General features: G+C 42.5%; 2 protein-coding genes across 2 annotated transcripts in view; one reads left to right on the top strand and one right to left on the bottom strand.

The window, feature by feature from the left end:
• Positions 1–14892, bottom strand: part of snx2 (sorting nexin 2) — a 41245-nt gene extending 26353 nt beyond the window's left edge. Inside the window, exons 1-4 of the mRNA XM_083978664.1 lie at positions 14662–14892; positions 6966–7065; positions 988–1148; positions 520–586 (exon numbers count right to left, since the gene is read on the bottom strand). Coding sequence (XP_083834790.1) covers positions 520–586; positions 988–1148; positions 6966–7065; positions 14662–14811 — 478 coding nt within the window. The 5' untranslated portion in view covers positions 14812–14892. The remainder of the gene's footprint in view (positions 1–519; positions 587–987; positions 1149–6965; positions 7066–14661) is intronic.
• Positions 14893–16198: 1306 nt separating this feature from the next.
• On the top strand, positions 16199–25423 carry rnf214 (ring finger protein 214). Its single transcript, XM_083978534.1, has 6 exons — positions 16199–16401; positions 17186–17415; positions 17593–17726; positions 20106–20334; positions 22106–22315; positions 24502–25423. The coding sequence occupies exons 1-6, from the start codon at positions 16272–16274 to the stop codon at positions 25339–25341; spliced, it is 1773 nt and encodes a 590-aa protein (XP_083834660.1). The 5' UTR covers positions 16199–16271; the 3' UTR covers positions 25342–25423.
• Positions 25424–25656: the final 233 nt, after the last annotated feature.

The following is a 25656-nucleotide window of genomic DNA, read 5'->3' as shown; positions in this document are numbered from 1 at the left end:
ATATTTATTTTGTAACATATTTTATAAAAATATTGCTCTTTTTGTTCCATTGCTTTTTATGAGAAGCGCTGGTAGATGCACAGATTCAGTGTGAGAAGAACATGAATGGGCCTAATTATGGGGGGAGAGAAGCCTAATATAAATATTGTAAATGTTTCATGTTTTTTTTTATTTTTGTAAATGTATTTAGTTTGTTTATAAATCAGGCCAATATGTAGGCTACATAAGAACATGGAAAAACTGTCTGAAACACATTGAGAATGACTCAACAGAATCAACTGTAAGCCTGGCTGTTATTATTATGGTCTGGAGCAAGGCTATAGCTGCAGAGAATAAATCACCATAATAACTTGACCAGGATAAATCTAACCTGCTTTCGAACAGTCGACTTGAGGCTAAATTAAACCAGGATAACCAACAGGAAAAAAACAAACAAACACCTGCAGTAACCACGGTAACCACCTCACCGATGGTTACCATGGTGGCTGTTAGTGATGATGTCAGAGCTCACATACTCACCGACTTTCTCGGGGTCGGACACCGATATGTTCATGTCGAAGGAGTCTCCGCCCTCCTCCTCCTCGATCTGCACCGAGCACGGAGAGGGAGGGGGAAAAACATTGTTACCATGACAACCCTGCATTTTTATTACCATGGGCTGTTTATTTATTGTTTTTTATTTATTCTACTCTCAATGCACTAATTTTTACTATTTTATGTTGAATGATGTTGTTTATTGTGCAGCTGAGAAACTGAATTTCCTTCGGGATAAATAAAGTATCTATCTATCTATCTATCTATCTATCTATCTATCTATCTATCTATCTATCTATCTATCTATCTATCTATCTATCTATCCATCTATCATCTATCAATCTATCTATCTATCTATCTATCTATCTATCTATCCATCTACCATGATGATGATGACTGGAAAACTTTATTGACTCAAGAATAAAGAACAAAATAAAGAAGAAACACGGTGACCTCGTCGAAGGAGGAGTGTGTGAACATGTCGTCGTGGGCGTGGCCTAAGCACGGCGTGATGACGGAGCTCGGCGGCGTGATGGGCGTGATGGCGGGGGACGGGCCGTCGGACAGGAGGACGTCTCTCTCTGGACTGTCCAGGGACACTTCCTCCGTGGCCTCTGGAGGGAGAGAGAGAGGGAGAGAGAGGGAGAGAGAGAGAGAGGGAGGGGTGTTTTAAAATGACCTCGTTCAGTTCATACAGGGATGCAAACGGGTCAGGACCAAAAAAGAGAGGAATTGTCTGGCGGGGGGGGGGGGGGGGGCTCACCATTAACAATATCACAGAAAAGTCCATTTCCAGTAGTTCAACCCCAACCAAGTATTGAGTGCATATAGATGGACAGTTTTCAGAAGGCCAACATTTCTAGATTAAAAATGCTTTAAAAAAATAAAAACCATTGCAATATTTCAATTTTGGAGATACTGATTTTTAGGTCTTCACTGAATGTTAGTCATAATTATTACTATTAAAATAAACAGAAGAAATAAAGACATGGGATTTAACATCCCATTCAGTGTGTAATGGACATATAGTATAGGCCTATATAATGTGTTAGTTTCACTTTAATTGAACACATTCTACATCGCGGAGGCGACGTCTCTCCTTCACCGTAGAAACGGGGCAGAGCTCCGTGGGAGACACCTGCCTGACACAGCAACGGACATGATGCACGGGGGGGAAACGGCGGCGCCGTCGCCCCGAATGCACGCGGATACGCGCCGCTTTGGGTAACGAGCGCGCACGTCGCGTCTACATTGGAGGTGAATAGGAAGGCTGTTACCAGTGTAATCAGAGACAACCATGAATGAGTTGTCGCACACACTGATGAGCAGCAGAGCGGCCGCACCGTGACCGCGGTCCGCTCCAGCTGCCTGGTGTCCCCATTACGCACCACGCGTCTTTTCAGTCACTTGTCCAAGTTCTCCTTTACTGTTTTTTTTCGAGACAACACTCATTCTCTCTCTCTCTTTTACCGGCGATGTCAGCTGATGTGCACATCTGCAGCAACCCAAACAAATGCACATGTTACTGTTGACATATAATAATAATCCGCAAATAATAAGCCGACGAAAAGGTGCAACTTGCCACTTAACTGCTTGTCGATGTATTATTTGCGGGGGCTTTCGGGGGATCTGCTGACGGTGGAGGATCTGGGACTGATTGACTGTGGACCACCACCAGTCTGATCAGGTCCATCACAGCACAGCAGCTGCAGCTCTGCCCCGCTGTCACATTACTCTCGCATATCAGCGCAATCTGTTTACATTAAACCGACATCAGGAGAATTATGAGAATTATGATTAAAAAATATATATATTTGTTTCGAATTTTGGCCCCTGGATCATGATTTTTTTGGGCGCATTCTTGGTAAAAAAAAAATCCTCTAAAAAAAAAGACAGTTGGGATGCATAATGTGTCTCATAACAGTATACTGTGCGTCACGTTATCGCCCCCCCCCTCTGTACTGAGCTGGCCGGTACTGGGTAGGCTATAGCGTCCTGCTGATCACCGCGCTGAGGCACCGGCCGGTCTGAGCTGCGTTCATGTGCCGACTTTAAAACTCTCCAGTCAGTGACCTGGTGGCGGCTGTTTTGGTCGTCAGCATTTTATCCACGCAGCGACCGTCCACGGCTTAGTGGTGTTTTATTCTAGGGGTCGGTGGTGTTTTATTCTAGGGGTCGGTGGTGGCTGTGAGACAGCAGCGGCTCCACGGTGAGAGGGGGGGTTAGCTTCTGCTCACCTGACTCTGTGCAGCTTCTTCATTAAATCCAAACAAACAGTCCGACACAGCGACGCGCTGCTCAGTCTCTGTAGCTCATCAGCCCGGAACTCGCTTCATGGACCAGAAGCGACGGCGGCGTTTGGCCTCAGTGTCTCGGACTTGCAGAGCAGCTACAGCAGCGTTGTGACCTCAACCATGGTTGGTGAGAGCAGAAATGTTGTTGTAGGCCTGTGCATATTCTCCTTTGTCCAGGTCATAGTATTTCAAAGGAGGTTAAATCGAAAGCAACTGGACTTATACTGAGTCTCCACACCAGATAGTTGGACCAGTCCCAGCCTGGTCAGATGCTACATGAACTGATGAAGCCTCATGGATGAGAGGTGAAACGTCTTCCTAGACAAATAACTAAGTCCAGTTGAACCTCCTTTGAAAAAAAAAAAAAAAAGTTGTTGGCGGGCTCGTGAATTTTTTTTTTGACACGAGTCAAAACGAGCGATAAATCGCATTTCTCGCGTATCTCGCGTTTGGTTGCGCGTAAAAGCTCGAGCGAAAAAAAAGTGTTCCTCGTGTTTGGCGGGAAGCCCCTTGCGGGTCTTCCCGCCAAACACGATGAAAAGGACGAAGACGCGAAGGTCCCGTCGCACAAAAAGAATCGCGTGTAGCGTCGCAAAAAAAAAAAAGTCGCGTATACCGCGTCTCGCGCCTAATCGCGTCTCGCGCCTAACCGCGTCTTTGCGTCACGGCCTTTTACACCGCGGACGTAACGAATAAACGGTTACGGTGTGAACCAACAACATAGAACAGGACCAGACGTGGCGTTGTTTCCTCTTTTCACCTACAGCTCCACTCTCTCTTACTTACACTAACTACTGTTATTGTTGAGGCAGAGAATTGTGGGATTTGTAGTTTTGGACCAATCGCAGGCTTTTTTTGTGATTTTCCCGGTTCACACATGTCTTTTTTTTTAGGGGCAAATGCGAGTGAAATGCTCGCCCATGGTGGGCATAAGAAAATTTAAGACCTGTCTAAAATTATTTAAGACTTGAAAAAAACAATAATTCAACAAATTTAAGACATTTTAAGGCCTAAAAGTGTGTAATGGACATAGCCTTCACTTTAATTGAACACATTCTACATCGCGGAGGCGACGTCTCTCCTTCACCTCTGAAACGGGGCAGAGCTCCGTGGGAGACACCTGCCTGACACAGTAATGTACGTACCGACTGCACGCGGATACGCGCCGCTTTGGGTAACGAGCGCGCACGTCGCGCGTCAACATTGGAGGTCAGCAGTTATCAGTATGATCAGAAACCATGAATGAGTTCGCCTCAGTTTCACGTGATTGTCACTGTCAGCCTGTTAGAAAAACATTTTACTGACCCCAGCTGAGACGCTGAGACCCCCCCCCCCCCCCCCCCCCTCAAAACAAAAACTCTTCGGATCTGAATGATTCACACAAGTCACCTAATTGGTCATGAAAAAAGCGAGTTTCGCTTTTCGGCGCGCTGTTTGCATCCCTGTTGTTCATAGTTCATCATTCAAAATCTTGAGCGACGTTCACGGTTTCAAAGATGAACTTGTTCATCGTTCTTTTCTTCCCAATTCGTTGCTGTGAACTCATTTTGAAACAATTAATCGATTAATCAAACAATAATCGCTTTTTGAATTAATCGTCAACTTTTCTGATAATCTAAGTAGTTTTGAGTAGCTTTTTAAAGAATAAAAGTCCAAATTCTCTGATTCCAGCTTTGTGAATATTTCTGGTTTCTTTGTTCCTTTATGACAATAAACTGAGTCTCTCTTTGGTTTACACTGCAAAAACTTAAAAATCTCACCAAGAATATTTGTCTTATTTCTAGTCCAAACAAATCTCATTCTACTTAAAATAAGACTCATCACATTTAAAAAGTAGCTTGTTTTTAGACACTTTTTACTTCTTTCAAGCAGATTTTCACTTGAAATAAGTAGAAAAATCTGATAAGTTTTTCTTTCTTATTACAAGCACAAAAAACTTGCTTTCACTGGCAGATTATTCTACTTATTTCAATTGAAATTTAGTTTGAAACAAGTGAAAATGATCTAAAAACAAGTTAATTTTTAGGTGACGAGTCTTATTTTAAGTGGAAAGAGATTAGTTTTGACTAGAAATGAGACATTTTGACAAGAAATAAGACAAAATTTATTCTTGGAAAGATTTTGAGTTTTTGCAGTGTGTGGACAAAAGAAGACACTTGAGGATGTCGTCTTGTGGTTTGGGAAACATTGATTGATGTTTTTCAACATTTTTCAACATTTTATTGACCAAACAACTAATCTATTAATAGTTTAAATAATCAACAGATCAATCGATAATTAAAATAATTGTTAGTTGCAGCTCTAGCCACAGCCCATAACGAACCACAGACAGAATTATTTTATCAGTTTTAACACTGAAACTATGAGTCAGATTTCATCTTGAATCTTGATCCAAACAAAATATATTCACTCATCATGTGTGTGTGTGTGTGTTAGGGGTTGCACAACTTCAGGTTTTTAAAAGTCGACTCTAATGTTATGAAAGTCGAGTCGACGTCGACTAGTCGCTGATGACGTCATTCATATTTTTCCCATCATAAATCACAGGAGGAGGGAAATGCTTTGCAACAATCTGTATTCACTGACAGAAGCTCATGCACAGAAATTAGTCCACAGAACAGCAGCTTCATAAACAACAAGCTGTAAATCAGTTTGTTTTTTTGTAACACACTCCTATACAAGTGCAAAAGATACTGAAGCTACTGTCCGTTAAACAATTATGGAGGAAAACGACACACAGGCCTCGTCACCATCACAGTCCTCCTCACTCACACTTTTTTCATGGTTGGTTGTTGCTGTTGTTGGTTGTTGTTGTTGTGCGCGACGTAAAGCTGTCGTCGATATGAGCGGAGTTTTTTTTTTTTTAATTGCCGGCAGCCCGGACACACTGCCCGCGGAAGCGCAGCGCCTCACGCCTAAAATACACTGGATGCGGAACGGCTGCAGATCCGCTCCCGTACGGCGGCGGAGCCGTTACGTATTAATTATAATCACCGTGGCAGCGTCCACCGACTCCGGGTCCGCTGCGTCGTGGGTCCGGAACGGCACCGGCATCCGGCAGCCCTCGCAAAAGATACGCAGAGCTTCTATTTTTGCCGGACGCCGGAGCACGGCGCATCAAGCAGCACAGAGCAGGTCGTGTATGACAGGAAATCGTGGGCAAATTACAAAATAAAACACCCGGTTAATTTTCAAAATAAAATACACCATGTTTACAGCGGAGCATATTTCCTGCTTTACACCTTGAAAACGTTGTAATGGGCAGTGACCGGCCTGAAGTCAGCAGCTCGGAGGTTTTCAGACATAATTTCACCCAGTTTACACCATGGACAAGGAGATAGTGATTGTAAAATCAAGTCAGGTCAGCACCAAGTTGTTTCTCTACTCCTCCTCTGGATTAAATTAATTGTTTTTGATTTTGTGGTTCACTTTATGGAAACTACAACCTGCTTTATCGCGAGATCACGTGTTCCCGCTGTGCGGCGGAGCCGCAACAATCAACATCACGGACGGAACCGGTGTGAGTTGACGGAGTCGGAGTACGCAGCCGTTCCGTAGCGGACCCGTTTCGGAGTCGTTCCGCATCCAGTGGATTTTAGGCGTCGCGCCGCGCTTGGCTGGTGTCAGGCAGCAGCTTCTCCTGCTCTCTCCGCGCCGGTCAAACATCGACCCGTCTGTATCTGCTCGGTTTTCCACACACACAGGTCTGTCTCTAGCGCTGTATGTAGCCTATGGATGTGTCTTGTGTGCAGACGCAACTGGCAAATATCTATAGACGGACAAGCAAACTTAATCATCGTTTTATTTTATTTTGAAAATTGACCGGATTCTCTCGCCTTTTCTGTGCCCGACTTCCTGTCTGGTACGATCTCATTCTATCCAGCTTGACGGCGCTCGTATTTTTTTCATTCAGCCACTCAGCTGTTGTTTCAAGCCGCTACTCTTGTAGCCTACTACCACATGATCAGCGACTAGTCGACGTCAAGCTGAAAACGTCATTGTGGAGCAGTAAAGTCGACTAGTCGACTAATCGACTAGTCGACTAGTCTGTGCAACCACTAGTGTGTGTGTGTGTGTGTGTGTGTGTGTGTGTGTGTGTGTGTGTGTGTGTGTGTGTGTGTGTGTGTGTGTGTGTACCTGCGAACAGGTCCTCGGGGTCGTCGTCAAACAGCAGGTCCTGTTTGGGTCCATTTGAGTTGGTGCTGATGTCTTCAGCTGCTAGACTGGCTGGTTCTGACTGCACACAGAGAGGACAGAGCTTTATTAATGAAAACAAAGTCAAACTCTACTTATAATAACTCATTCTTAATAATAAAAATCTGAAAAAAATAACAGTATTTTCAAAATAAAAGCCCTCTCTAGACATGTTAACCTTATAAGTTCGCCTAATTTCCTCTCATTTAGCTCTGAAAACAGTTGTTATTAATGAAAAACTAAAACTAAAACTTCAGCAGGTTCTGTGCTGTGATTCTTCTGTTCAATACAAACTGTGTTTAACATTAAATATGATTTAGATTTTACATCCAATCATCTTTTCTTTGTAGCTGAGGAGGAAGAATGTAAATATCAAGACACATGGTTATTATGAGGACTGGGACTGGAGACAGTGATGGACTTGAGTAAAACACGACCTGCAGGCCACCGTAGTATATACTGTGTGTGTATATATACATATATGTATACTGTATATATACGGTAGAAGAGTAGAATAAAAAAGTAGAATATGTAAATATAGAGATATAAAAAACTATATTAGACAAACATATATTATGTAACAAAGTGAACAATCAACTCATTGATGATTGTGACTCTTGTTCCTCTGTGAAACTAAAATAAAACATGTATTAATAACTCCTTTAATGTGAGTCTGGAGCTTTGATGTGTTTCTATGTTGATCTCAGTGTCTCTATTGAAGCAGAGCAGACGATGCGTTCACTGACCAACACAGAAGACGGGAAAAAACTGTGTGAAGTGTAAAAACAATCAAACACAAACTAAATCTGTGTGTGTGTGTGTGTGTTATATTCATGTGTGTGTGTAATCTCCAAACCAACCACTAGATGTCACCACATCTCACCGTGATGCCTTCACTGTCCGACACACGCACACACACACACACATCTGTACAGTCGATGTGCAGACTCAACACCTTTCAGAGAAGAAGAAGAAGTGTGTGTGTGTGTGTGTGTGTGTGTGTGTGTGTGTGTGTGTGTGTGTGTGTGTGTGTGTGTGTGTGTCTGTGTGTGTGTGTCCTGCTTCCTGCCTGTCAGACAGGAAACCAGCAGCTGGAGCTAAAACTGATCGATCAGCAGCAACGAGGCCGAGGTCATGTGACCTCACAGCTGCTTCCAGAGACACACACACACACACAGACACACACACAGACACACACACACACACACACACACACACACACACACACACACACGTTTCTTCTGATCACTGCATCAACAGATTCCAGTGAATGACAGAAAACTGAACTGGGATCAGTCTGACGACACTCGACCGTTACTGAATCACATGTGCAGAGTGTGTTGCAACTTTAACAACACACACACACACACACACACACACACACACACACACACACACACACACAGTTTTACGAGCTGCAGACTTTTTATGTTACAGCTTCAAAGATTTCCAACGCTGATAAAACGACAGTAAACGTCTCGTGATTCACTGAATAAAAACGTCGCCTCAGCAGAACTGAGTCTGAAGGAGCCGCGGTCTAAACCAGGTCTAGATCTGGTTTAGATCTGGTCTAGATCTGGTTTATATTAGGGCTGACAATCTTCCCCTCAAATCAGATTTGAACTTTTTTTTTTTTAGCTCATTATATTCACCTATACCAGTTCATTATCCACTAAAGGACGTTCACACCAAATCTGTTATGTAACATCTGCAACACACTTAAGATTTACGGACTCAATATAAAACTTCAAGAAGGGAAATCGAAATATTATCAGTAGTGGTGCAACAGTTGTGACCTGCACATTCACCACGCTATGAGATAATAACACAACGTTACCACACAGAGTTGTTTTAGAGGGAAATTCATGCAAAACCTCTGATGCACGTTGCCTTCAGGGACAGTTTTTCATCAAGCAGTCTCTGTATTTCCCTCTAAAACAACTCTGTCTGGTAACGTTGTGTTATTATCTCATAGCGTGGTGAATGTGCAGGTCACAACTTGTCCACCAGAGCGTTGTGGAGTTGTTGGATTGTGTATTTGATGAGTTTGATGAGGGAAACCAACAAAGAAATCCCATAATGAGCCTCCGTAGCGTAGCTCTGAGCAGCTCACGGCTCTGCTCCGCCGTTCTTAAAACAGCTTGCACCGACGATTAAAGGTAACGAAGAATAATTTGAATTCTGTGAAGGTGAAACATGGATCAGACTGAGAGCAGCTGTCAGAGGTCAGAGGTCAAGAAGAGAAGGAGAGGAAGAGAGAGAGAGAGGAAGAGGATGAAGAGAGAGGAAGAGGATGAAGAGAGAGGAAGAGGATGAAGAGATTTTAGCTGAGAGGACAGAAACAGGACGGAGGAGAGAAGAGGAAGTGAGTGATGATAACGAGGAGCTTCCTCCATCCTTACTCAGCAAACACACACACACACACACACACACACACTTCTACTACTACTAAAGCTACTACTACTACAATCGTCACCATGACGACGATGACGATGAACTAAAACGACTGAACCAGTGTCAACGAGCTAAGAGTTCCTAATAAACTGATAATCAAGTTTCTTTGTGTCCTATTAGAGCTGCAACTAACGATTATTTTCATTATCGATTAACCTGTCGATTATTTAAACGATTAATCGATTAGTTGTTTGGTCAATAAAATGTTAAAAAATGTTGAAAAATATCAACCAGTGTTTCTCAAACCACCAGACGACATCGTCCTCAAATGTCTTGTTTTGTCCACAAACCAAAGAGAGACTCAGTTTATTGTCCTATAGGAACAAAGAAACCAGAAATATTCACATTTAAGAAGCTGAAATCAGAGAATTTGGACTTTTTTTCTTAAGAGAAACTATTCAAAACGATTAAAAATAGTTAATTAGTAGGGTTAATTTAATAATCGATTGTTTTTAACGCAACGTCGCTCCTTAATTATTACGGCTGCTTCAGAATCAGGATAGACAGACACAACTAGTTACCGTTACTAAACCTCGTTAAGTGTCTCAACCTGCTGGCTGGCACTTATGGAGTTACATTGGTGTCTTTATTATTCAATCAAAAAAAAAAGTTAATTTAAACAAAAAAGATATTTTAAATCAAAACAAACTCCACTTCAATCAAAAGAAGTTTTTTTTTTTGCATTTTTATAAATGCAAAAAAAATATTTGAACCCTTTTTTTCTTTGATTGAAAAGTTTTTTTTTGATTGAAGTGAGTTATTATTTGATTAAAAATATCCTTTTTGTTTAAATCCACATATTTTTTGATTGAATAATAAAGACACTAATATCCTACAACGTAATATGGCCCAAATACAAAAAGATGACTCAATCAAAGAAATAAAAGTGCTCAAATGCAATTTTTCTGGGTCTCAAATATGTTTTTTTTTTTGCTATACTTTTTTTTCTTTGATTGAAAAGGTTTTCTTTTTTTTTTATTTAAGTGAGATATTATTTGACTGAAAATATATTTTTTGTTTAAAGGTATAGTATATAGGAATCCCCCCCATCTAGTGGTGCGGTTGCATATCGGAACGTATTCTTGATGTTGCATTCACGTGAAATGGGGCAGATGTCAGACAGACAACAGACGCTGCATGTAACAGGATAAACAAGCGTCTATGTAAACAAGTGGTCCGCCAGCACGAGGCAAAACAATACAGGCGTGACAATACGTTGTCATGGTGATGTGGTATTGTTTTACCGTCTTTCTCTGGTGGAGTAAAATGACATCCGGTTGGTTTGCCGACGGCCGTCTGCCTGACTGCACCTGAATGCAACACCAGTGCCTCCGTCCTTCCTCACACTACACGGTGGTGACAGTTTTAACAGGCCGAGCCCACAGCTCCGCTCAGTTTCCGTGGTTACCTACGGTCACGATGCAACATGGCCGCCTCGGTTCGGTGCGTCGCCCACTTATGTATTTGTAACGACTTGTAACAACTCATTCTAAGGAACCAGAAAGCTTTCATTTGTATGCAGGTGTGATTCCACTTCAGTGAAATACGGATTTATGAAAGACATGTTTGATTTTTGCTAATAAAAAGCCAAATAAGTTACATACTGGGGCTTTAAATTAACTTCTTTTTTTTTGGGATTGACTAATAAAGATACAGATGTAGCTCCATAGGCGCTCGGCTGATCCATAAACAACACAAGTGAGGTTATTACAGCCCAAACGTTTAACACTGTGTCTTTATGTGTATCATCTCTCTCTCTCTCTCTCTCTCTCTCTCTCTCTCTCTCTCTCGCCGCTGTTCAAGATGATCTGTTATTGTGTTAAAGGGACAACGAGGAGTTTTGGAAAAGCGAAGTGTTTTCACAGCTCAGGACTGCTGATGCATTTCCACCACCACTAATAATAACAAAATAACGATAGAGACAAAACAATATATTTATCGAAAATGGGCCCATTAACAAGTGTGGGTAGCGGAGATTCATCCACATTAATATGAGACTTTTAAATAACCAAATAGAAACTCCTCGTTGTCCCTTTAATTGAAATTTTGTGTGTAGGCTATATACTAGACTTGTAGTCAAGACCGCCTGAACCGAGACCAAGACCTAGACAGACCAAGTCAAGCCTAAGACCAGTTGAGCTCAAGACTGAGACCGAGACCAAAAGAACCAACTAGTTGCACCATATTTTGCTATTCCGCATGAGTCGTAGAACGCGAGAGGACGAGTGCCGACGCATCTGTGTCGCAAAATGCATTTTTGGTCCCACTTGAAGGGGGCGTATAAATAATGATATCAAAAAAAAGCATGCCTGTCTGGATATTGTAGGCTACAACAAATCCCTTTAACATTAGAAAAACTTTATTGTCACGCCAAGGCAGGAAATTCATCTTTGGTCTCACTTATAGACAGAACAGACAGAACACAAACGCCTGCCAGCAAGGCTTAGCCTACATGAGACAAAACAAAGTCAACAGCGGTCACATCACATACAGATAGTAAAAATAAAAATAGAATAAAATAAAATCCCCTTTACTGTGTCTTGTTTATTATGTAGATGGCACTGGGGATAAAGGAGCCCGAGGAACTCTATAACGCCGCCCGTCGAGACCGAGACAAGACCAAGACCACAAAAAAGTGTCTCAAGAACTGCAAGTCTACTATATACACATATATAATAAATATAAAAGTACAAGTACTCGGTATCGGTGAGTACTCAACAGTGAGTACTTGTAAAAAAGGTGTTGCTGAACGTCCCTTTAGTTTAGTCAGAAGAACCAAAGGTCAAAGGTCAGAGACTCGGTGATGATTCAGGTTTGGGTGAGAGAGGAAGGACAAACATCCTGTCAACATCCTTCATCTGTAACACACACACACACACACACACACACACACACACACACACACACACACACACACACACACACACACACACACACACACACACACACACACACACACACACACACACACACACACACACACAGAGAGAGAGAGAGAGCTGTTGTGACACTCAGCGAAGACACTCATCACCAGGAATGAAGTCCAGAGTGCTGACACGACGAAAAGAGAGAAAACAGACCTCTGTGTGTGTGTGTGTGTGTGTGTTACGACACACTTCCAGACATAATGTTTTTCCCTCTTCAATAGGAAACTGTTGCTGTGAAGCTGAGGATCAGATCAGAGATGTTCTAACAGACAGAGAGAAAGACGTCTCACTCTGCTGCTGTATCAATAAATCAATAAACCAATAAATCAATAATTATCAATAACACTTTCACACTCACACGTCACATTCACTTTTCATTTCCTCTTCTGTTAATTAAATTCTGACTGATCAAAAACTGACGTAAAACTTCATTTAAACGAGCAAGAAACGACAAGACGAACGCCACAAGAAGCTGTTGTAGTTTGTTGTTGTCGTCATGGTTACTGTTAATGACATATAAACCAGTTTCATTGGAGCAGAGCCAGGCTAAACGGTTTCCTACTGTTTCCAGTGTGTTTGTGCTAAGCTAAACTAAGCTAACTAGTGTAAAGTTTGATTTCACTCAAATCAGACTTTAGTGTTTTCAGCCTCAGTTTTTTTTTTCTTTCAAAAACAGAAAACAAAGAAAAGACTCCTCCTGCTGCGTTCACTGCACACGGGAAAAACGAGGCGCTCTCATCACCTCAACACACACACACACACACACACAGGTAGAGTCAATGTAATAAAACAATAAAATACTGTCTACACAAACACACCTGTGACGTTCAGTTTTATTAATACTAATCAATAACAGTGTTGATTATTGGACTTTGTGCTTCTTGTTTTGTCTCGTTTCTCTACATCTGCCCTTTGACAAACTCAAACACAAACACATAGCCTATTTATTAATGCTTTAGTTTAAAGGAGCCGTAGCCCTATAAGTTCATGTGTAAGATCATTCTCTAAAACAAATTCAGTCTCCCAGTTAAAGGCAGCTAAGGCAGGCGATTTTGAAGTAATCTAAATACATTACAGATTACATTTTAGGACATGTAATCAGTAATCTGTAGGGGAATAGGCTACATTCTAAAAGCAACCCTTCCAACACTGTCTGCCATTAAACTCTGATTCAAAACCAATAAAACTATCATTTCTTACATTGATGAATCGTCCATCTTTGTTTTCTAACTTAAAGGGACAACGAGGAGTTTTGGAAAAGTGAAGTGTTGGCGATTCGGCGGCGTTATTCTCATGACTCGCCACGAAACCGAAAGTAAAGAAACGCTGATGGTCGGCTCGCCCAGCATTTCCACCACCACTAATAATAACAAAATAACGATAGAGACAAAACGATATATTTATGGAAAATGGGCCCATTAACAAGTGTGGGTAACGTAGATTCATCCACATTAACGTGAGACTTTTTTATAACCAAATAGAAACTCCTCGTTGTCCCTTTAAATCCTGTCAACAAAAACTGTAAACTCACTCACTGCTCTCCTATTCGTTTTTCTTTCTTCCCTGTCCTGTCCTTTTGTCCCTGAACGCATCACCTCCCACACCTGTGTGACTGTATATATATATATATAGGCTACATTACAGATTACATTTTAGGACATGTAATCAGTAGCCTAATCTGTAGGGGAATAGGCTACATTTTAAAAGCAACCCTTCCAACACTGTCTGCCATTAAACTCTCATTCAAAACCAATAAAACTATCATTTCTGGCATTGATGAATCGTCCATCTTTGTTTTCTAACTTGAACCCTGTCAACAAAAACTGGAAACTTACAAAGAATGAATAAAGAAATTAAATGAAATGCCCTACTCACTCACTCACTGCTGTTTTTTCCCCTGTCCTGTCCTTTTGTCCCTGAACGCATCACCTCCCACACCACCTGTGTGACTGTCACCTGACGGAGAGCAAACACACACACATACACACACACCTATTCTGCGTTTTCTTTCCACACACACACCACTGACCCTCCTCGGCTCCTGTAGTTCACCTGGCCGAGGCCACGTACGGTTCCCTATTGTTGTTATTGCCTAAACATCAATAATATCCCCCCTCCTCCTCCTCCACCTCCTCCTCCTCTCTAACAGCTGGAGGCATCACGCCCTGCTCCTGCTCGGCCTCCCTCCCTCCCTCCCTTCATCACCTCCTCCTCCTCCTCCTCCTCCTCCTCCTCCTCCTCCTCCTCCTCCTCCTCACCTCCGCCGTGGCCGCCGCCGGCTCAGGGAACAGATCCTCGGCGTCCTGCAGCTCCTGGAAGTCGGTGTGTTGCTCCGTTAGAGGAGGTGAAGGAGGTGAAGCAGGAGGAGGTGCAGCAGGATGATGATCCCTGGCCGTTGTGTCCGCCATGTTGGCCTGGTTCCTGCAGCGGTGCGCGGGGATGAACGTGACCGAGCGACACTCACTCACCGACGGGTAAAGAGAGGAGGAAGCAGCCGACTGACTGACTGACTGACTGACGGAGGGGGAGAGGAGGAGGAGGAGGAGGAGGAGGAGCAGCGGGGGGAGTCAGGAGGTTTCTCCCGGCGCTGTCATGTGACTGAGAGAAGAGAGTCCTGATGGGAAACAGAGAGAGGCGGAAAGAGAGGAGGGCTCACTCTGAGCCGCTTCCCGGGACATCTTTGTAGTTCAGAGCTGGTTGGGGAAATAAACACAGATAGGAAGAGTTTCTACTGTTTCTGGGAATTCTGTGTTTTATTAAACAATGATTATTTACATGTGCACCTTTTGATTGTGTATCGTCGACTTATTTCTGTTGTTACGTTATGCTAAATGCACACTATGATTTTTTTTTTTTTTTTTTTCTGAAAGGCTATCAAATACCTGTCAATAAAGTCAAGTTTAGGATGTGAACGTAAAGGAAAATGTTATAATAAATAGCCTAGAACACGTAAAAAATGTAATCTAAAAAATCAATCTAAATTAGGAGTCTAAAGTCTAAATTAAAATTAAACAAATGTGTGTGTGTGTGTGTGTGTGTGTGTGTGTGTGTGTGTGTGTGTGTGTGTGTGTGTGTGTGTGTGTGTGTGTGTGTGTGTCAAATGTTTGAAAAACAAGTTAATATGTTTTAGTTGGACAAGTCTGAGAAATGAAGATAAGAAAACAAATTTACACATATGGACAGTGAATGATGTGTAACTACCTCAGACCAAAAATAAAATTCTAAAATAAAGTAAAAAAAATATATATATATTATAGATAAAAAAAATCATCTTCCAGCATAATGGCAATAAAATAAAATAAAATAAAAGTTGATTTCCTTGAGTTTGTTTATAGGTAACAATAAATACATAAAATAATACATGACTGTAGGCTACAGACAATATTATTGCTGAAATATTTCTACATTCAGAACACTGTACAATGAATTCCTGGATGTAGAAATAAAATTTGAGAGAAGTTTAACTGACATTTTGCGATGTACTACTGATCATTTATTGAGACTTTTGTCATTTTTATACTGATTTAAAAAAAACAAAAACAATGTTGAGCAACGTTGAATAAAGTTTTTCTGCACATAGACGATCTTTGAGGCGGAACCTCCATTGAGCCCGGAACCAATAAGAAGAAGACGCTCAGCCTAGTCGGAACTGTTTTTCTGCGACACAGCGAAACACTTCCGTATTGTTATAACGAACCCGCTGTGAACCAACTGTCGCGTTGAAACAGAAGCGAAAGAAGCGGAAGAGCTCGTTCATTTAAAACACACGTTAGTTACACCGCCTGTTGACTGTGTTTTTTTGGTTTGTTGGTGCTACGGAACCGGTCGTGATTCACCGGTTCAACTTTTAAGTTTCGTTTCCGTCAACATGGACGTTAGCTGGGAAACTGTTAGCATAGCTTCAGGAGGAGAAGTCCCACATGATCTGACCGAGGAGGAGGAGCTGGAGCTGGAGCTGAGGGAGGTGGAGGAGGAGCTGGCCAACATGAAAGTGGAAGGTAAAGCCACAATCAAGTGTCAATTTAAATTTAAAATAGAGGATGAATGGGATGAAGTCCAAAATCAAACAAATTAGTGGACTTTTTCATACGTCTACTGCTCTGGCATACTTTCAGCTGCAGACTCCATTTAAACTTTAAAATTTAGACACAAGTCTTGTCTATTTGTTTATTAATACAGGATTTGATAGGTCATGTCGTTTTTGATCAATCACTGTTCAATGACCATGATTATTTTTGGATAAATCATGAGATTATAATGGGTGTGTATTGCACGGAATGTTCGGGCTAGAGTGGGTGACATCACTAGCTAGAGTGGGAGAAGTTGTCTGAAATTGTTTCTCATTACACGCTCCTACCGGCCACAGATTACACTCCACACACATGATTTTTTCCACAGTTGTAGACAAACTTGTCCTCTCTCTCACAATGTGTTCAGCAAAGCAGAGAGACCTAAAGACTTTAAACTGTGAGCCTCTCAGTGCAGCCACATCCCTCTGTGCTCCTCATTGACTCTAATACAAAGTTTTTCTGAGAGAAGCAGAAGGGACCCCTGTTTATAACTCGCAAGTGTTTCCAAAACATTTACTGTAGAAACGCCAAAATCATATCAAAGCGTTCAGGAAGTCCTTGCGACGACCACGGTCTGCTGCTTTTTCTGATAGGAGCTACCGTTTTGTCAGAATAAGGCCAAATGTGAGACCAGTGCAGAGGCAGAAAATCTTCCTATGCAGAGCGATGAAATGTTTCATTCGGTGTTGTCGTTGTTGCTTCCACGTCCCAGACCTGTTGCAGAGGGTCCAGGCGGTGCAGACGGACGACATCACGGCAGAGACGGGCGTCAACACGGAGGCGGACTGGGAGGAGCAGGTGTCGGCCACGTTGGAGAACAACGGCGTCCTGCAGGAGAAGTACGAGCGTCTAATGAGCGAGCAGGACAAGAAGGAGGACGGGTACAGGAAAGAAATAGAAGAGATGCAGCAGCGGACGGTGGACGCCACGCGCCAGCAGCGGGTAGGACACACACACACACACACACCGTGCCGAGGTAGATCTGGGGGCTTTTGCACAAAAGTGGAATTAAGATATCCAGGATAACTGAAAAGTCTTGATCCGCTCTCTTGGTTTTGTGCGACAGAACTCAGGACTCAGTGACAGATGTTGTGTTTGCTGTTGATGTTTTTTTTTCAGGCTGCTATGGACAAAGTGGACTCTGTGCGAGTGAAGCTGCAGCTGAACAACTCTAAAGCCGCCAGGAAGAACTTCTTAAGCAAAAAACAAGAGATGACGACGGAGAAGAGTCGAGCGGAGGACGAGAGGAACAGGTGAGAACAAGAATAACAACAACAACAACGGGGAATAAAGGACGGACGCACACAGATCTTTGTAGAAACTAGGGCTGGGTTTAAAAAATCGATTCTTTTTTGTTTCTGTGGGAGTTGAAGCCTTTTAAACGAGGTTAACTGCACTCGTGCACCTTCACCGGACTCAGGTGTAAAAAGATTAAACAAAAATGTATTTATTCCAACGTTTTCCAAAGTTCCAAAGGTTTTCTCATCAGAGAAGCTCTATGGGTAGAAAACTGTGTGGCTCAGTCCTAATTAAACCTCAACTACGTCAATTGAATGTGTGCGAATGTGTGTAAAGACTTTCTTAAAGCGACACTAACATAAAAATGGCTCCTAACAAAAAGTTTTTTTTTAAAAAATCCTTTTAACTAAACATGAATTAAATCAGATGAATTTAACTCAACTTTTGCCTAATTTATTTATAATCAACTATTTATCCAATCAAATCAATTATATACAGTATTTACATTCATATGAACTTCCACACATAAGCAAACAAAAGCACGTAGAAGCACATAAAACACACTTTGGCTCCCACAGTTTATAAAATCCTTGGATCGATCTTTTATCGTATGCATTTCCTGTTTCCTCTGTATATGTTAAATAAATCAAATTTTAATGTAGACGTTATTATTTTCAATAATGCACCAAGTCAGAGAGTTCCATCTTTGTTCAATTTTCCACGTTAGTTCTGTGAAAATGAGCAAAACTGGTATTAAAACCTAAATATCTCTGAATGAATCAATATCGGGTCGAATTGACTCAAATAGGGACCTTGTGATTCGGTAAATCAGTAGCGTATCGCTACTGATTTACCGAATCACAAGGTCCCTCTTTGATTTGGTAGCTCCGGCTCTAGAAGAAAACAGTTCCTGTTGGAAAAAATTCTCAAAAAAAATAAAAATAATAATAATTCTACAAAAGTGGTAAAATTTCCCCAAAACCATTTAACTCTTTCGCGACCACACTAATTCTTCAGCACATCCGCTCAGGACCACATGTTTTTGGCTATTTGTTTACCTTTTATCTCACGTCGAACCGAACTATGTACGTCACCTAGAAACAAACGGTCTTCACTTGGTTGAAGAGTGACTTTACAACGTGCTTCTCGAAAAAACGGCGAGTTTTTCTGCCGTTTCGTTCGTGAGTACGAAGGAGGAGAAGAGAGCTGGGTTTCTCCAAAAACGGAGCTCCCGCTCTAGTTTCAGAGAAAAACGCACTTTTGTGTCAAGTGGCAATCTGCTCATTTTACCGGTACCCTGCGGTGTGGCATGTCTCCCAAATCATTTCTACGGCTAAATAAATATATTTGTAGGTAAATCTGGGGTGTGTGGCAGCCTGGAGAGCAGCGGTGCAGCGGTGTGGGTCTCTGGCTGCAGCGCAGCAGCTCCGGGACACTGTTGTGTGACTGGCCGGCGATGAGTGCTCTGGGGCGGGGGCGGCCGGTCACAGCCCCCGCTGCTCAACGCCCGCTCCGCTGCACCGTGAAAACAGCAGAGATAACCGGCTTTCAGATCCGAGTCTCCAAACCAAAAACGTTTGTAACAGCACCGGAAAAACTCGCCAGATTTGTCGTCGGTCGCTTTTGTCAAAAGAGGGTTTGGAAAGTCGCCAGATTCAGCGAGAAAGTCGCAACACTGTAGCCGACAGCCGCACAGCGCTGCACGCTGTCCCCACAGCAGCATTCAAGGAGAACGATTACTCAAATAAAACCAAGATCACACAGTTTATAAAAAAACATTATGTTTTGATTTTAGTTTAAAACAGTTTTACATATCAGAGGACTACCATATTCACACACAGGGTACCTCAGAGTGTCTATTATCGTAATCTGTAAAAAAACGGTTTTGACGAGTTTACTCGTCAATGGTCGCGAAAGAGTTAAGAAAAAAGTTATAAAATTTCTCAAAAAATATTTTTAAAAAGTGGTAAAAGAAAAAATCTTGAAAAAAGTGGTAAAATTTCTCACTGGTGGTGGTAATTGTTTTTTTTGTTTTTTTTTTAAATTTCGGGAAAAAATTGTTACATTTCTAAAAAAAAGAGAGAAAAAAGTGGTAAAATTTCTCAAAAACAATTTTAGAAAAAAGTTAAATTTCTCAAATAATGTTTTAAAAAAATCTGGAAAAAGTGGTAAAAAAAAATCTAGAAAAAAGTGGTAACATTTCAAAAATAATTTTTTTTTTTAATTCTCGAAAAAAAAGTGGTCAAATTTCTAAAAACAAAGCAAAAAAAAACTTTACAAAATTAGAAAAAAGTGGTCAAATTTCTACCCGGCCCTAATAGAAAACAGTTCCTGTGTCGCTTGTTGTCGTGGTAGTTTAAATAAAGTTCCTCCTCCTCCTCCTCCTGCGACAGACTGGCCCGGGAGCTGGAGGAGAGCGACAGGAAGCTGACGGCGCTCAGCGAGGAGCAGAGCGAGGAGCAGCGGCGGTGGCGGGCGGAGCTGGAGCAGCTGAGGCAGGAGATGGAGCGGGCCCGGACGGAGGCGCAGGAGGCCGAGCTTCAGGCCGTCAAGGACGAGATCGGCGCCGTGGAGAAGCAGAGGGACGTCGCCATGACGCACATCGAGGCGTGGCTCAGAGAGGTACGGACGGACGCCACAATGACGTCGGTGTTTAAAGGCCCCATGGCATGAAAAATGTGATTTTGGTTATTTTTTGGTGCTTGGGGAGGTCTCTGGCCCACGTATATACTGCCACATGCATCAAACTGGTCATAAACGGAGAAACACACACCGCCCATTTGTAGGAACTGTCCCTTTAAGACGAGCAGATAGCACTTCCTCCTTTCTGTGATGTCACACACAAGGTAACTCCGCCCACCGCGACCAGTTGGGTTTTTTTTTCAATTTTTATGAATGCAGCTTATAGGCTTCAGTTACTTGCCTGTGATTGGCCCGACCACATGCCACTCAAAAACAGTGAGCCAATCAGAGGAGAGGTTCTCATTCTCTCTTCTGATTGGCCAAATGACCTGTGCCTGCTAGAGCTCCAGAAAGAGGCAACAGAAAGGGGCAGTAGAAACGATATTAAGCAGATCACAGGTACTCAAAACCAATGATACATCTTGTTAGGGATATCAGCAGAGAAATAAACCCAGAGAAAAGTGCACAGCATGGGGCCTTTTAAAGGGATACGCCAAAAAAAAATTTCCCGTGTCTGACGGATAGAGCCATATCGCCCGCAATGTTTGTATTTCCGTTGATAATATGGACCCCCTCGAAAATGAGATGGCACATCTCAAGGGGCTATCCTGTAAAATAAAGTCAAAGTCAAATTAGCTCAGCTCAAACGCTGGAAGTGTATAGGTAGTGTTAGCCTGCCTCCACCTAAAGTCGTCAGAGAAACTCTTCAGCAACTCTAAACGCCCGTAATCGTAAAAATCAATTTTTTGAAATCGTAAAAATCGATTTTTCACTCTAACTAGGGTAATTACGGAAAGCCCCCGTTCATGAATCTGGGCTGCGCTGAATTACCGCAATGACTGCTGCCTCCTTCCTCCCATCACGCTCTCCCCACACACTGTAAACAAGCATGTTGGCATTTTGCTAAGACCAGTGAAGGAAGATAGATAGATAGATAGATAGATAGATAGATAGATAGATAGATAGATAGATAGATAGATAGATAGATAGATAGATAGATAGATAGATAGTAGGGCTGGAACGATATGCTTTTCTCCCGATTCGATTCTTCTACGATTTTTTGGATGGCGATTCGATTTAAATTGCGATTCTATGATATTGCCGATTCTCTCGATTTTTAGTCTTTAGCATTTTTAACATTTATCTGCACACAAATACTGTAGGAGCCTATAAATTAATATACTCCATTATAAAGTGAACTTAAACCCTTTTCAAAACCTGTACTCTCTATATGCAAAAAAGGCGAACAAATGCACATTGCACAATATTTTAAAAAATTAAAAAAAAAAAAAAAAAAAAAAAAAAAGAACAAAATTCAAAAAAAAAATTGATTTTTGAAAAAAGAAATCGATTTAAAAATCGTCAAAAAAGATATTGTGATATTTATGTGAATCGATTTTTTCTCCCACCCCTAATAAATAGATAGATAGATAGATAGATAGATAGATAGATAGATAGATAGATAGATAGATAGATAGATAGATAGATAGAGATTTTTTTTTTGTAATTAGACTCTAGGTCCATTTAAAAAGACACAAACAGCACACAAAATAGTTTGTCATTTAACAAAAAAATCGTAATCGGAAATCGATTTTTCAGAGAAGAAAATCGAGATTTAATTTTAGGGCAAAATCGAACAGCCCTAATGTTGGTGTATCCCTTTAAGAGCTTTTTTTCTGCCGACACTGACTGATCTCGTCCTCGCCTGTAGGTGGAGCAGTACCTGAACGTCCTCCGGGTGGAGTTCCCTCAGCAGTTTCCTCACGAGAGGCAGCGGTGGGAGAAGAAGGAGGGCGCCGTCCGCCGGAGCCAGGCCGAGCTGCAGAACCGGTTCCAGGAGGTTCTGCAGCAGCTGCGGCAGGGACGAGAGCTGGAGTCTCTGCCCCGGATCAACGTCCCGTCTCTGCCCCAGGTCCCCATGGTGAGAGACCTGGAGGCACCGGCAGCTCGCCAAAGGGTTAAAGGGGATAGTTCACCCAAAATTGAAATTTCTCATTACTCATTATCTGCTCACCCCTCATGTGGACTAAGGGCTGGGAGAAGTTTCAGAGTCCTCCGTGGCTTCTTTGAGTTACAGGGGGTCTCGGCGTAGCAGTGCATGTCCATAGGACGGTTGCAAATGGATACCAACTGTCTTCGTAACAAAAAGACACACCAAAAAACATCCAAATACCTCCATGCTGCTCGTATGTAATGTCCGTCTTGTATTGAAGCCCCGAAATGCAAAATTGTCCCGAAAATAATGTAATAAGTCTATATTTCTTTCTTTCTTTCTTTCTTTCTTTCTTTCTTTCTTTCTTTCTTTCTTTCTTTATTTCTTTCTTTCTTTCTTTCTTTCTTTCTTTTTATTTATTCCAACCAAGGCAATTTCACAATTTGACAATATCATCACAACATTTCTTCCGTTGGTTTGAAAGGAGCAGGGAGAAGATACATCTTATATTGCCTGCCCCTCACTCAATATCCAGTTTTCCAAGTAATCTGTCACTGAGCAACATTCTTGCTATAAAACATACAAAACAAAAGAAACAATATGACAACAATTTCAAGCTTGTTTGTAGGGGAAGCTCCTCTTCCCAGTTCGTGGAGCTTCCGCTACAAAACAAGCTTGAAATATAGACTTATTTAATTTTTTTCGGGACAATTTCGCATTTCGGGGCTTCAATACAAGACGGACATTACATACGAGCAGCATGGAGGTATTTGGATGTTTTTTGGTGTGTTTTTTTGTTACGAAGACAGTTGGTATCCATTTGCAACCGTCATATGGACATGCACTGCTACGCCGAGACCCCCTGTAACTCAGAGAAGCCACAGAGGACTCTGAAACTTCTCCCAGCCCTTAGTCCACATGAGGGGGAGGAGATAATGAGTAATGAGAAATTTCAATTTTGAGTGAACTATTCCTTTAATCTCCCGTCTCGTACAGCGACATGCTACTTGGCTCTTATTTTGTAAAAGTCTACATGTTTGCAGGCAACAGCTACATGTCAGTAGTAATCTATTGTGTGTTAGCAGGTAACAGATATAATTTAACAGTGTTAAGTTACATGTTATCAATTACCAGCTGTGTTTTAGCTCAGTGGTTCTCAAACTTTTTTTACATCAAGGACCCCTAAAGTGACAAATTGGACCACAGACCCCCGCTGGAAAGATTTTTGAAGCAAACATCAGAAATACATGAATATTCGTTCTGAGACTGAAGAACATTACTTTTTTAGTCAATGTACGTTCAAATTAGGGTCAATGGAATTTTTTTGAAATATTGTAGAGAAATTTCTGGAAAAAAGTAGTACAATTTCTCCAAAAACATTTAAACATTTCTATAAAAAATTCTCAAAAAAAAAAAAAAAAATTCTACAAAAGTGGTAAAATTTCTCAAAAACAACATTTTTTGAAAAAGGTGGTAAAATAAAAAAAATTTGAAAAAGTTTTTTAAAAATTCTCGAAAAAAAAGTGGTAAAATTTCTGAAAAAAAACCTTTAAAAAATGAGAAAAAAGTGGTCAAATTTCTCAAATAATGTTTTAAAAAATTCTAGAAAAAGTGGTTAGAAAAAAGTGGTGAAATTTAAAAAAAAAAAAAAGTTTTTAAAAAAATTCTAGAAAAAAAGTGGTCAAATTTCTAAAAACAAAACAAAAAAAATGAGAAAAAAGTGGTCAAATTTCTCAAAAAAGTTTCTTTTTAAAATTTCTAGACAAAAAGTGGTCAAATTGTAGCCTCGTAAACCAGCCGCTCCCGGAAATGCATTTCATTTCATTTCTCAGAGAGTCTGGCCTCATCCCCATTGTAAGCGTTTGGGGTGGGTGGGAGTAGTAGCGTTGACAGACAACCCCATTCAGCCAATCAGCAAGTTGGCGTAGTGACGGGGCTTTGCACCAGTCGGTCCCTGATTGGCCAACGTGCTGTGTCAATCACAGCGGCGACGCTGATTGGCTCGGCCTTCTGAGGGTTTCAGGCCAAACGCTTACAGGGGGATGAGGCCAGACTCTCCCTCAGAAATGAAATGAATTGCATTTCCGGGAGAGGCTGGTTTACGAGGCTAGGACAATGGAGAACCACAGTTTGCGCTGCTCTAACCAGGTGTTTGACCCGTGTCTCGTCTCCAGGCCGACCTGAGGTTCAACCAGCTGATGCAGTCGCTGACTCGTCCTCCTCCGTTCATGGCTCCTCCCCCTCCTCTGCAGCAGATGCCCCCCCGCCCCCACCAGATGCCCCCCCCGCAGCAGAGACACCCCCCCCCACCACACTTCTACCAGGAGCAGTTCCACCGGCCGCCGCCGTACCGCCACCGCTACGCCCCCCCCCACCCCCACCCCCGACAGCCGCCCCCTCCCCAGTACTTCCAGCCCCCTCCCCCTCCTATGCCGCTGCCGTTGCCGCAGCAACTCAGAGCGCCGGTGAGGGTGACCCCGCCCCTCAGCCTCTCCCCCTCCCCCCCCGTGGTTCCTTCTCCTCCTCCTCCCCCCTCCTCCTCCTCCTCCTCCTCCTCCTCGGCCCACCCCACCGGCAAACTGGACAAGGTGCTGGAGAAGCTGGGCGCTCGGTTCCCACAATGCAACAGGGCCCAGCTGACGTCGCTGCTGCAGCAGGTGAAGAGTTCGCGCGGCACGCTGGCCGGCATGTCCATGGACGCGGTCGTCGAGCAGGTCGGCCTCAAGCTGGCGCAGAACAACGAGAGGACGGCGCCGGGGCCAATCAGCCGGCCCACGCCCCCGCCGCCGGCCCTCGGCCCCATCCAGAGGCCCGTGGCGGCGGTGGGTAGCGGCGGCGGCGGCGGTGGCGGTCAGATGGGCGGCGCCCGTAAAGCCTGTCTGATGTGTCAGAACCTGGTGGACCCGGAGAGTCGCCACCCGCTGAGCTGCTCCCACACCATCCACAGAGACTGCATCCGCATGTGGCTGCAGTCCAGCAAGAACAACTCCTGCCCCTTCTGCCCCGGACAGTGACCTGACCTGACCCTGTTGCCATGGTTACGACACAGACTCATGCACTGCAAAATCAAATATCTTACCAAGAATATTTGTCTTGTTTTTTTAGTCAAAATGTCATTTCTAGTCAAAACAAATCTCATTATACTTAAAATAAGACTCATCACATTTAAAAGTAGCTTGTTTTTAGACACTTTTTCCTTCTTTCAAACATATTTTCACTTAAAATAATCAGATAGTGGAGAAAACAGCTTTCACTGGCAGATTTTTCTACTTATTTCAAGTGAAAATGTGTTTCAAACAAGTGAAAATGATCTAAAAACAAGTTCATTT

This window comes from Trachurus trachurus (assembly GCF_905171665.1).
Source record: "Trachurus trachurus genome assembly, chromosome: 9".
NCBI lineage: Eukaryota > Metazoa > Chordata > Actinopteri > Carangiformes > Carangidae > Trachurus > Trachurus trachurus.
This window is presented reverse-complemented; position numbering and strand designations above follow the sequence as displayed.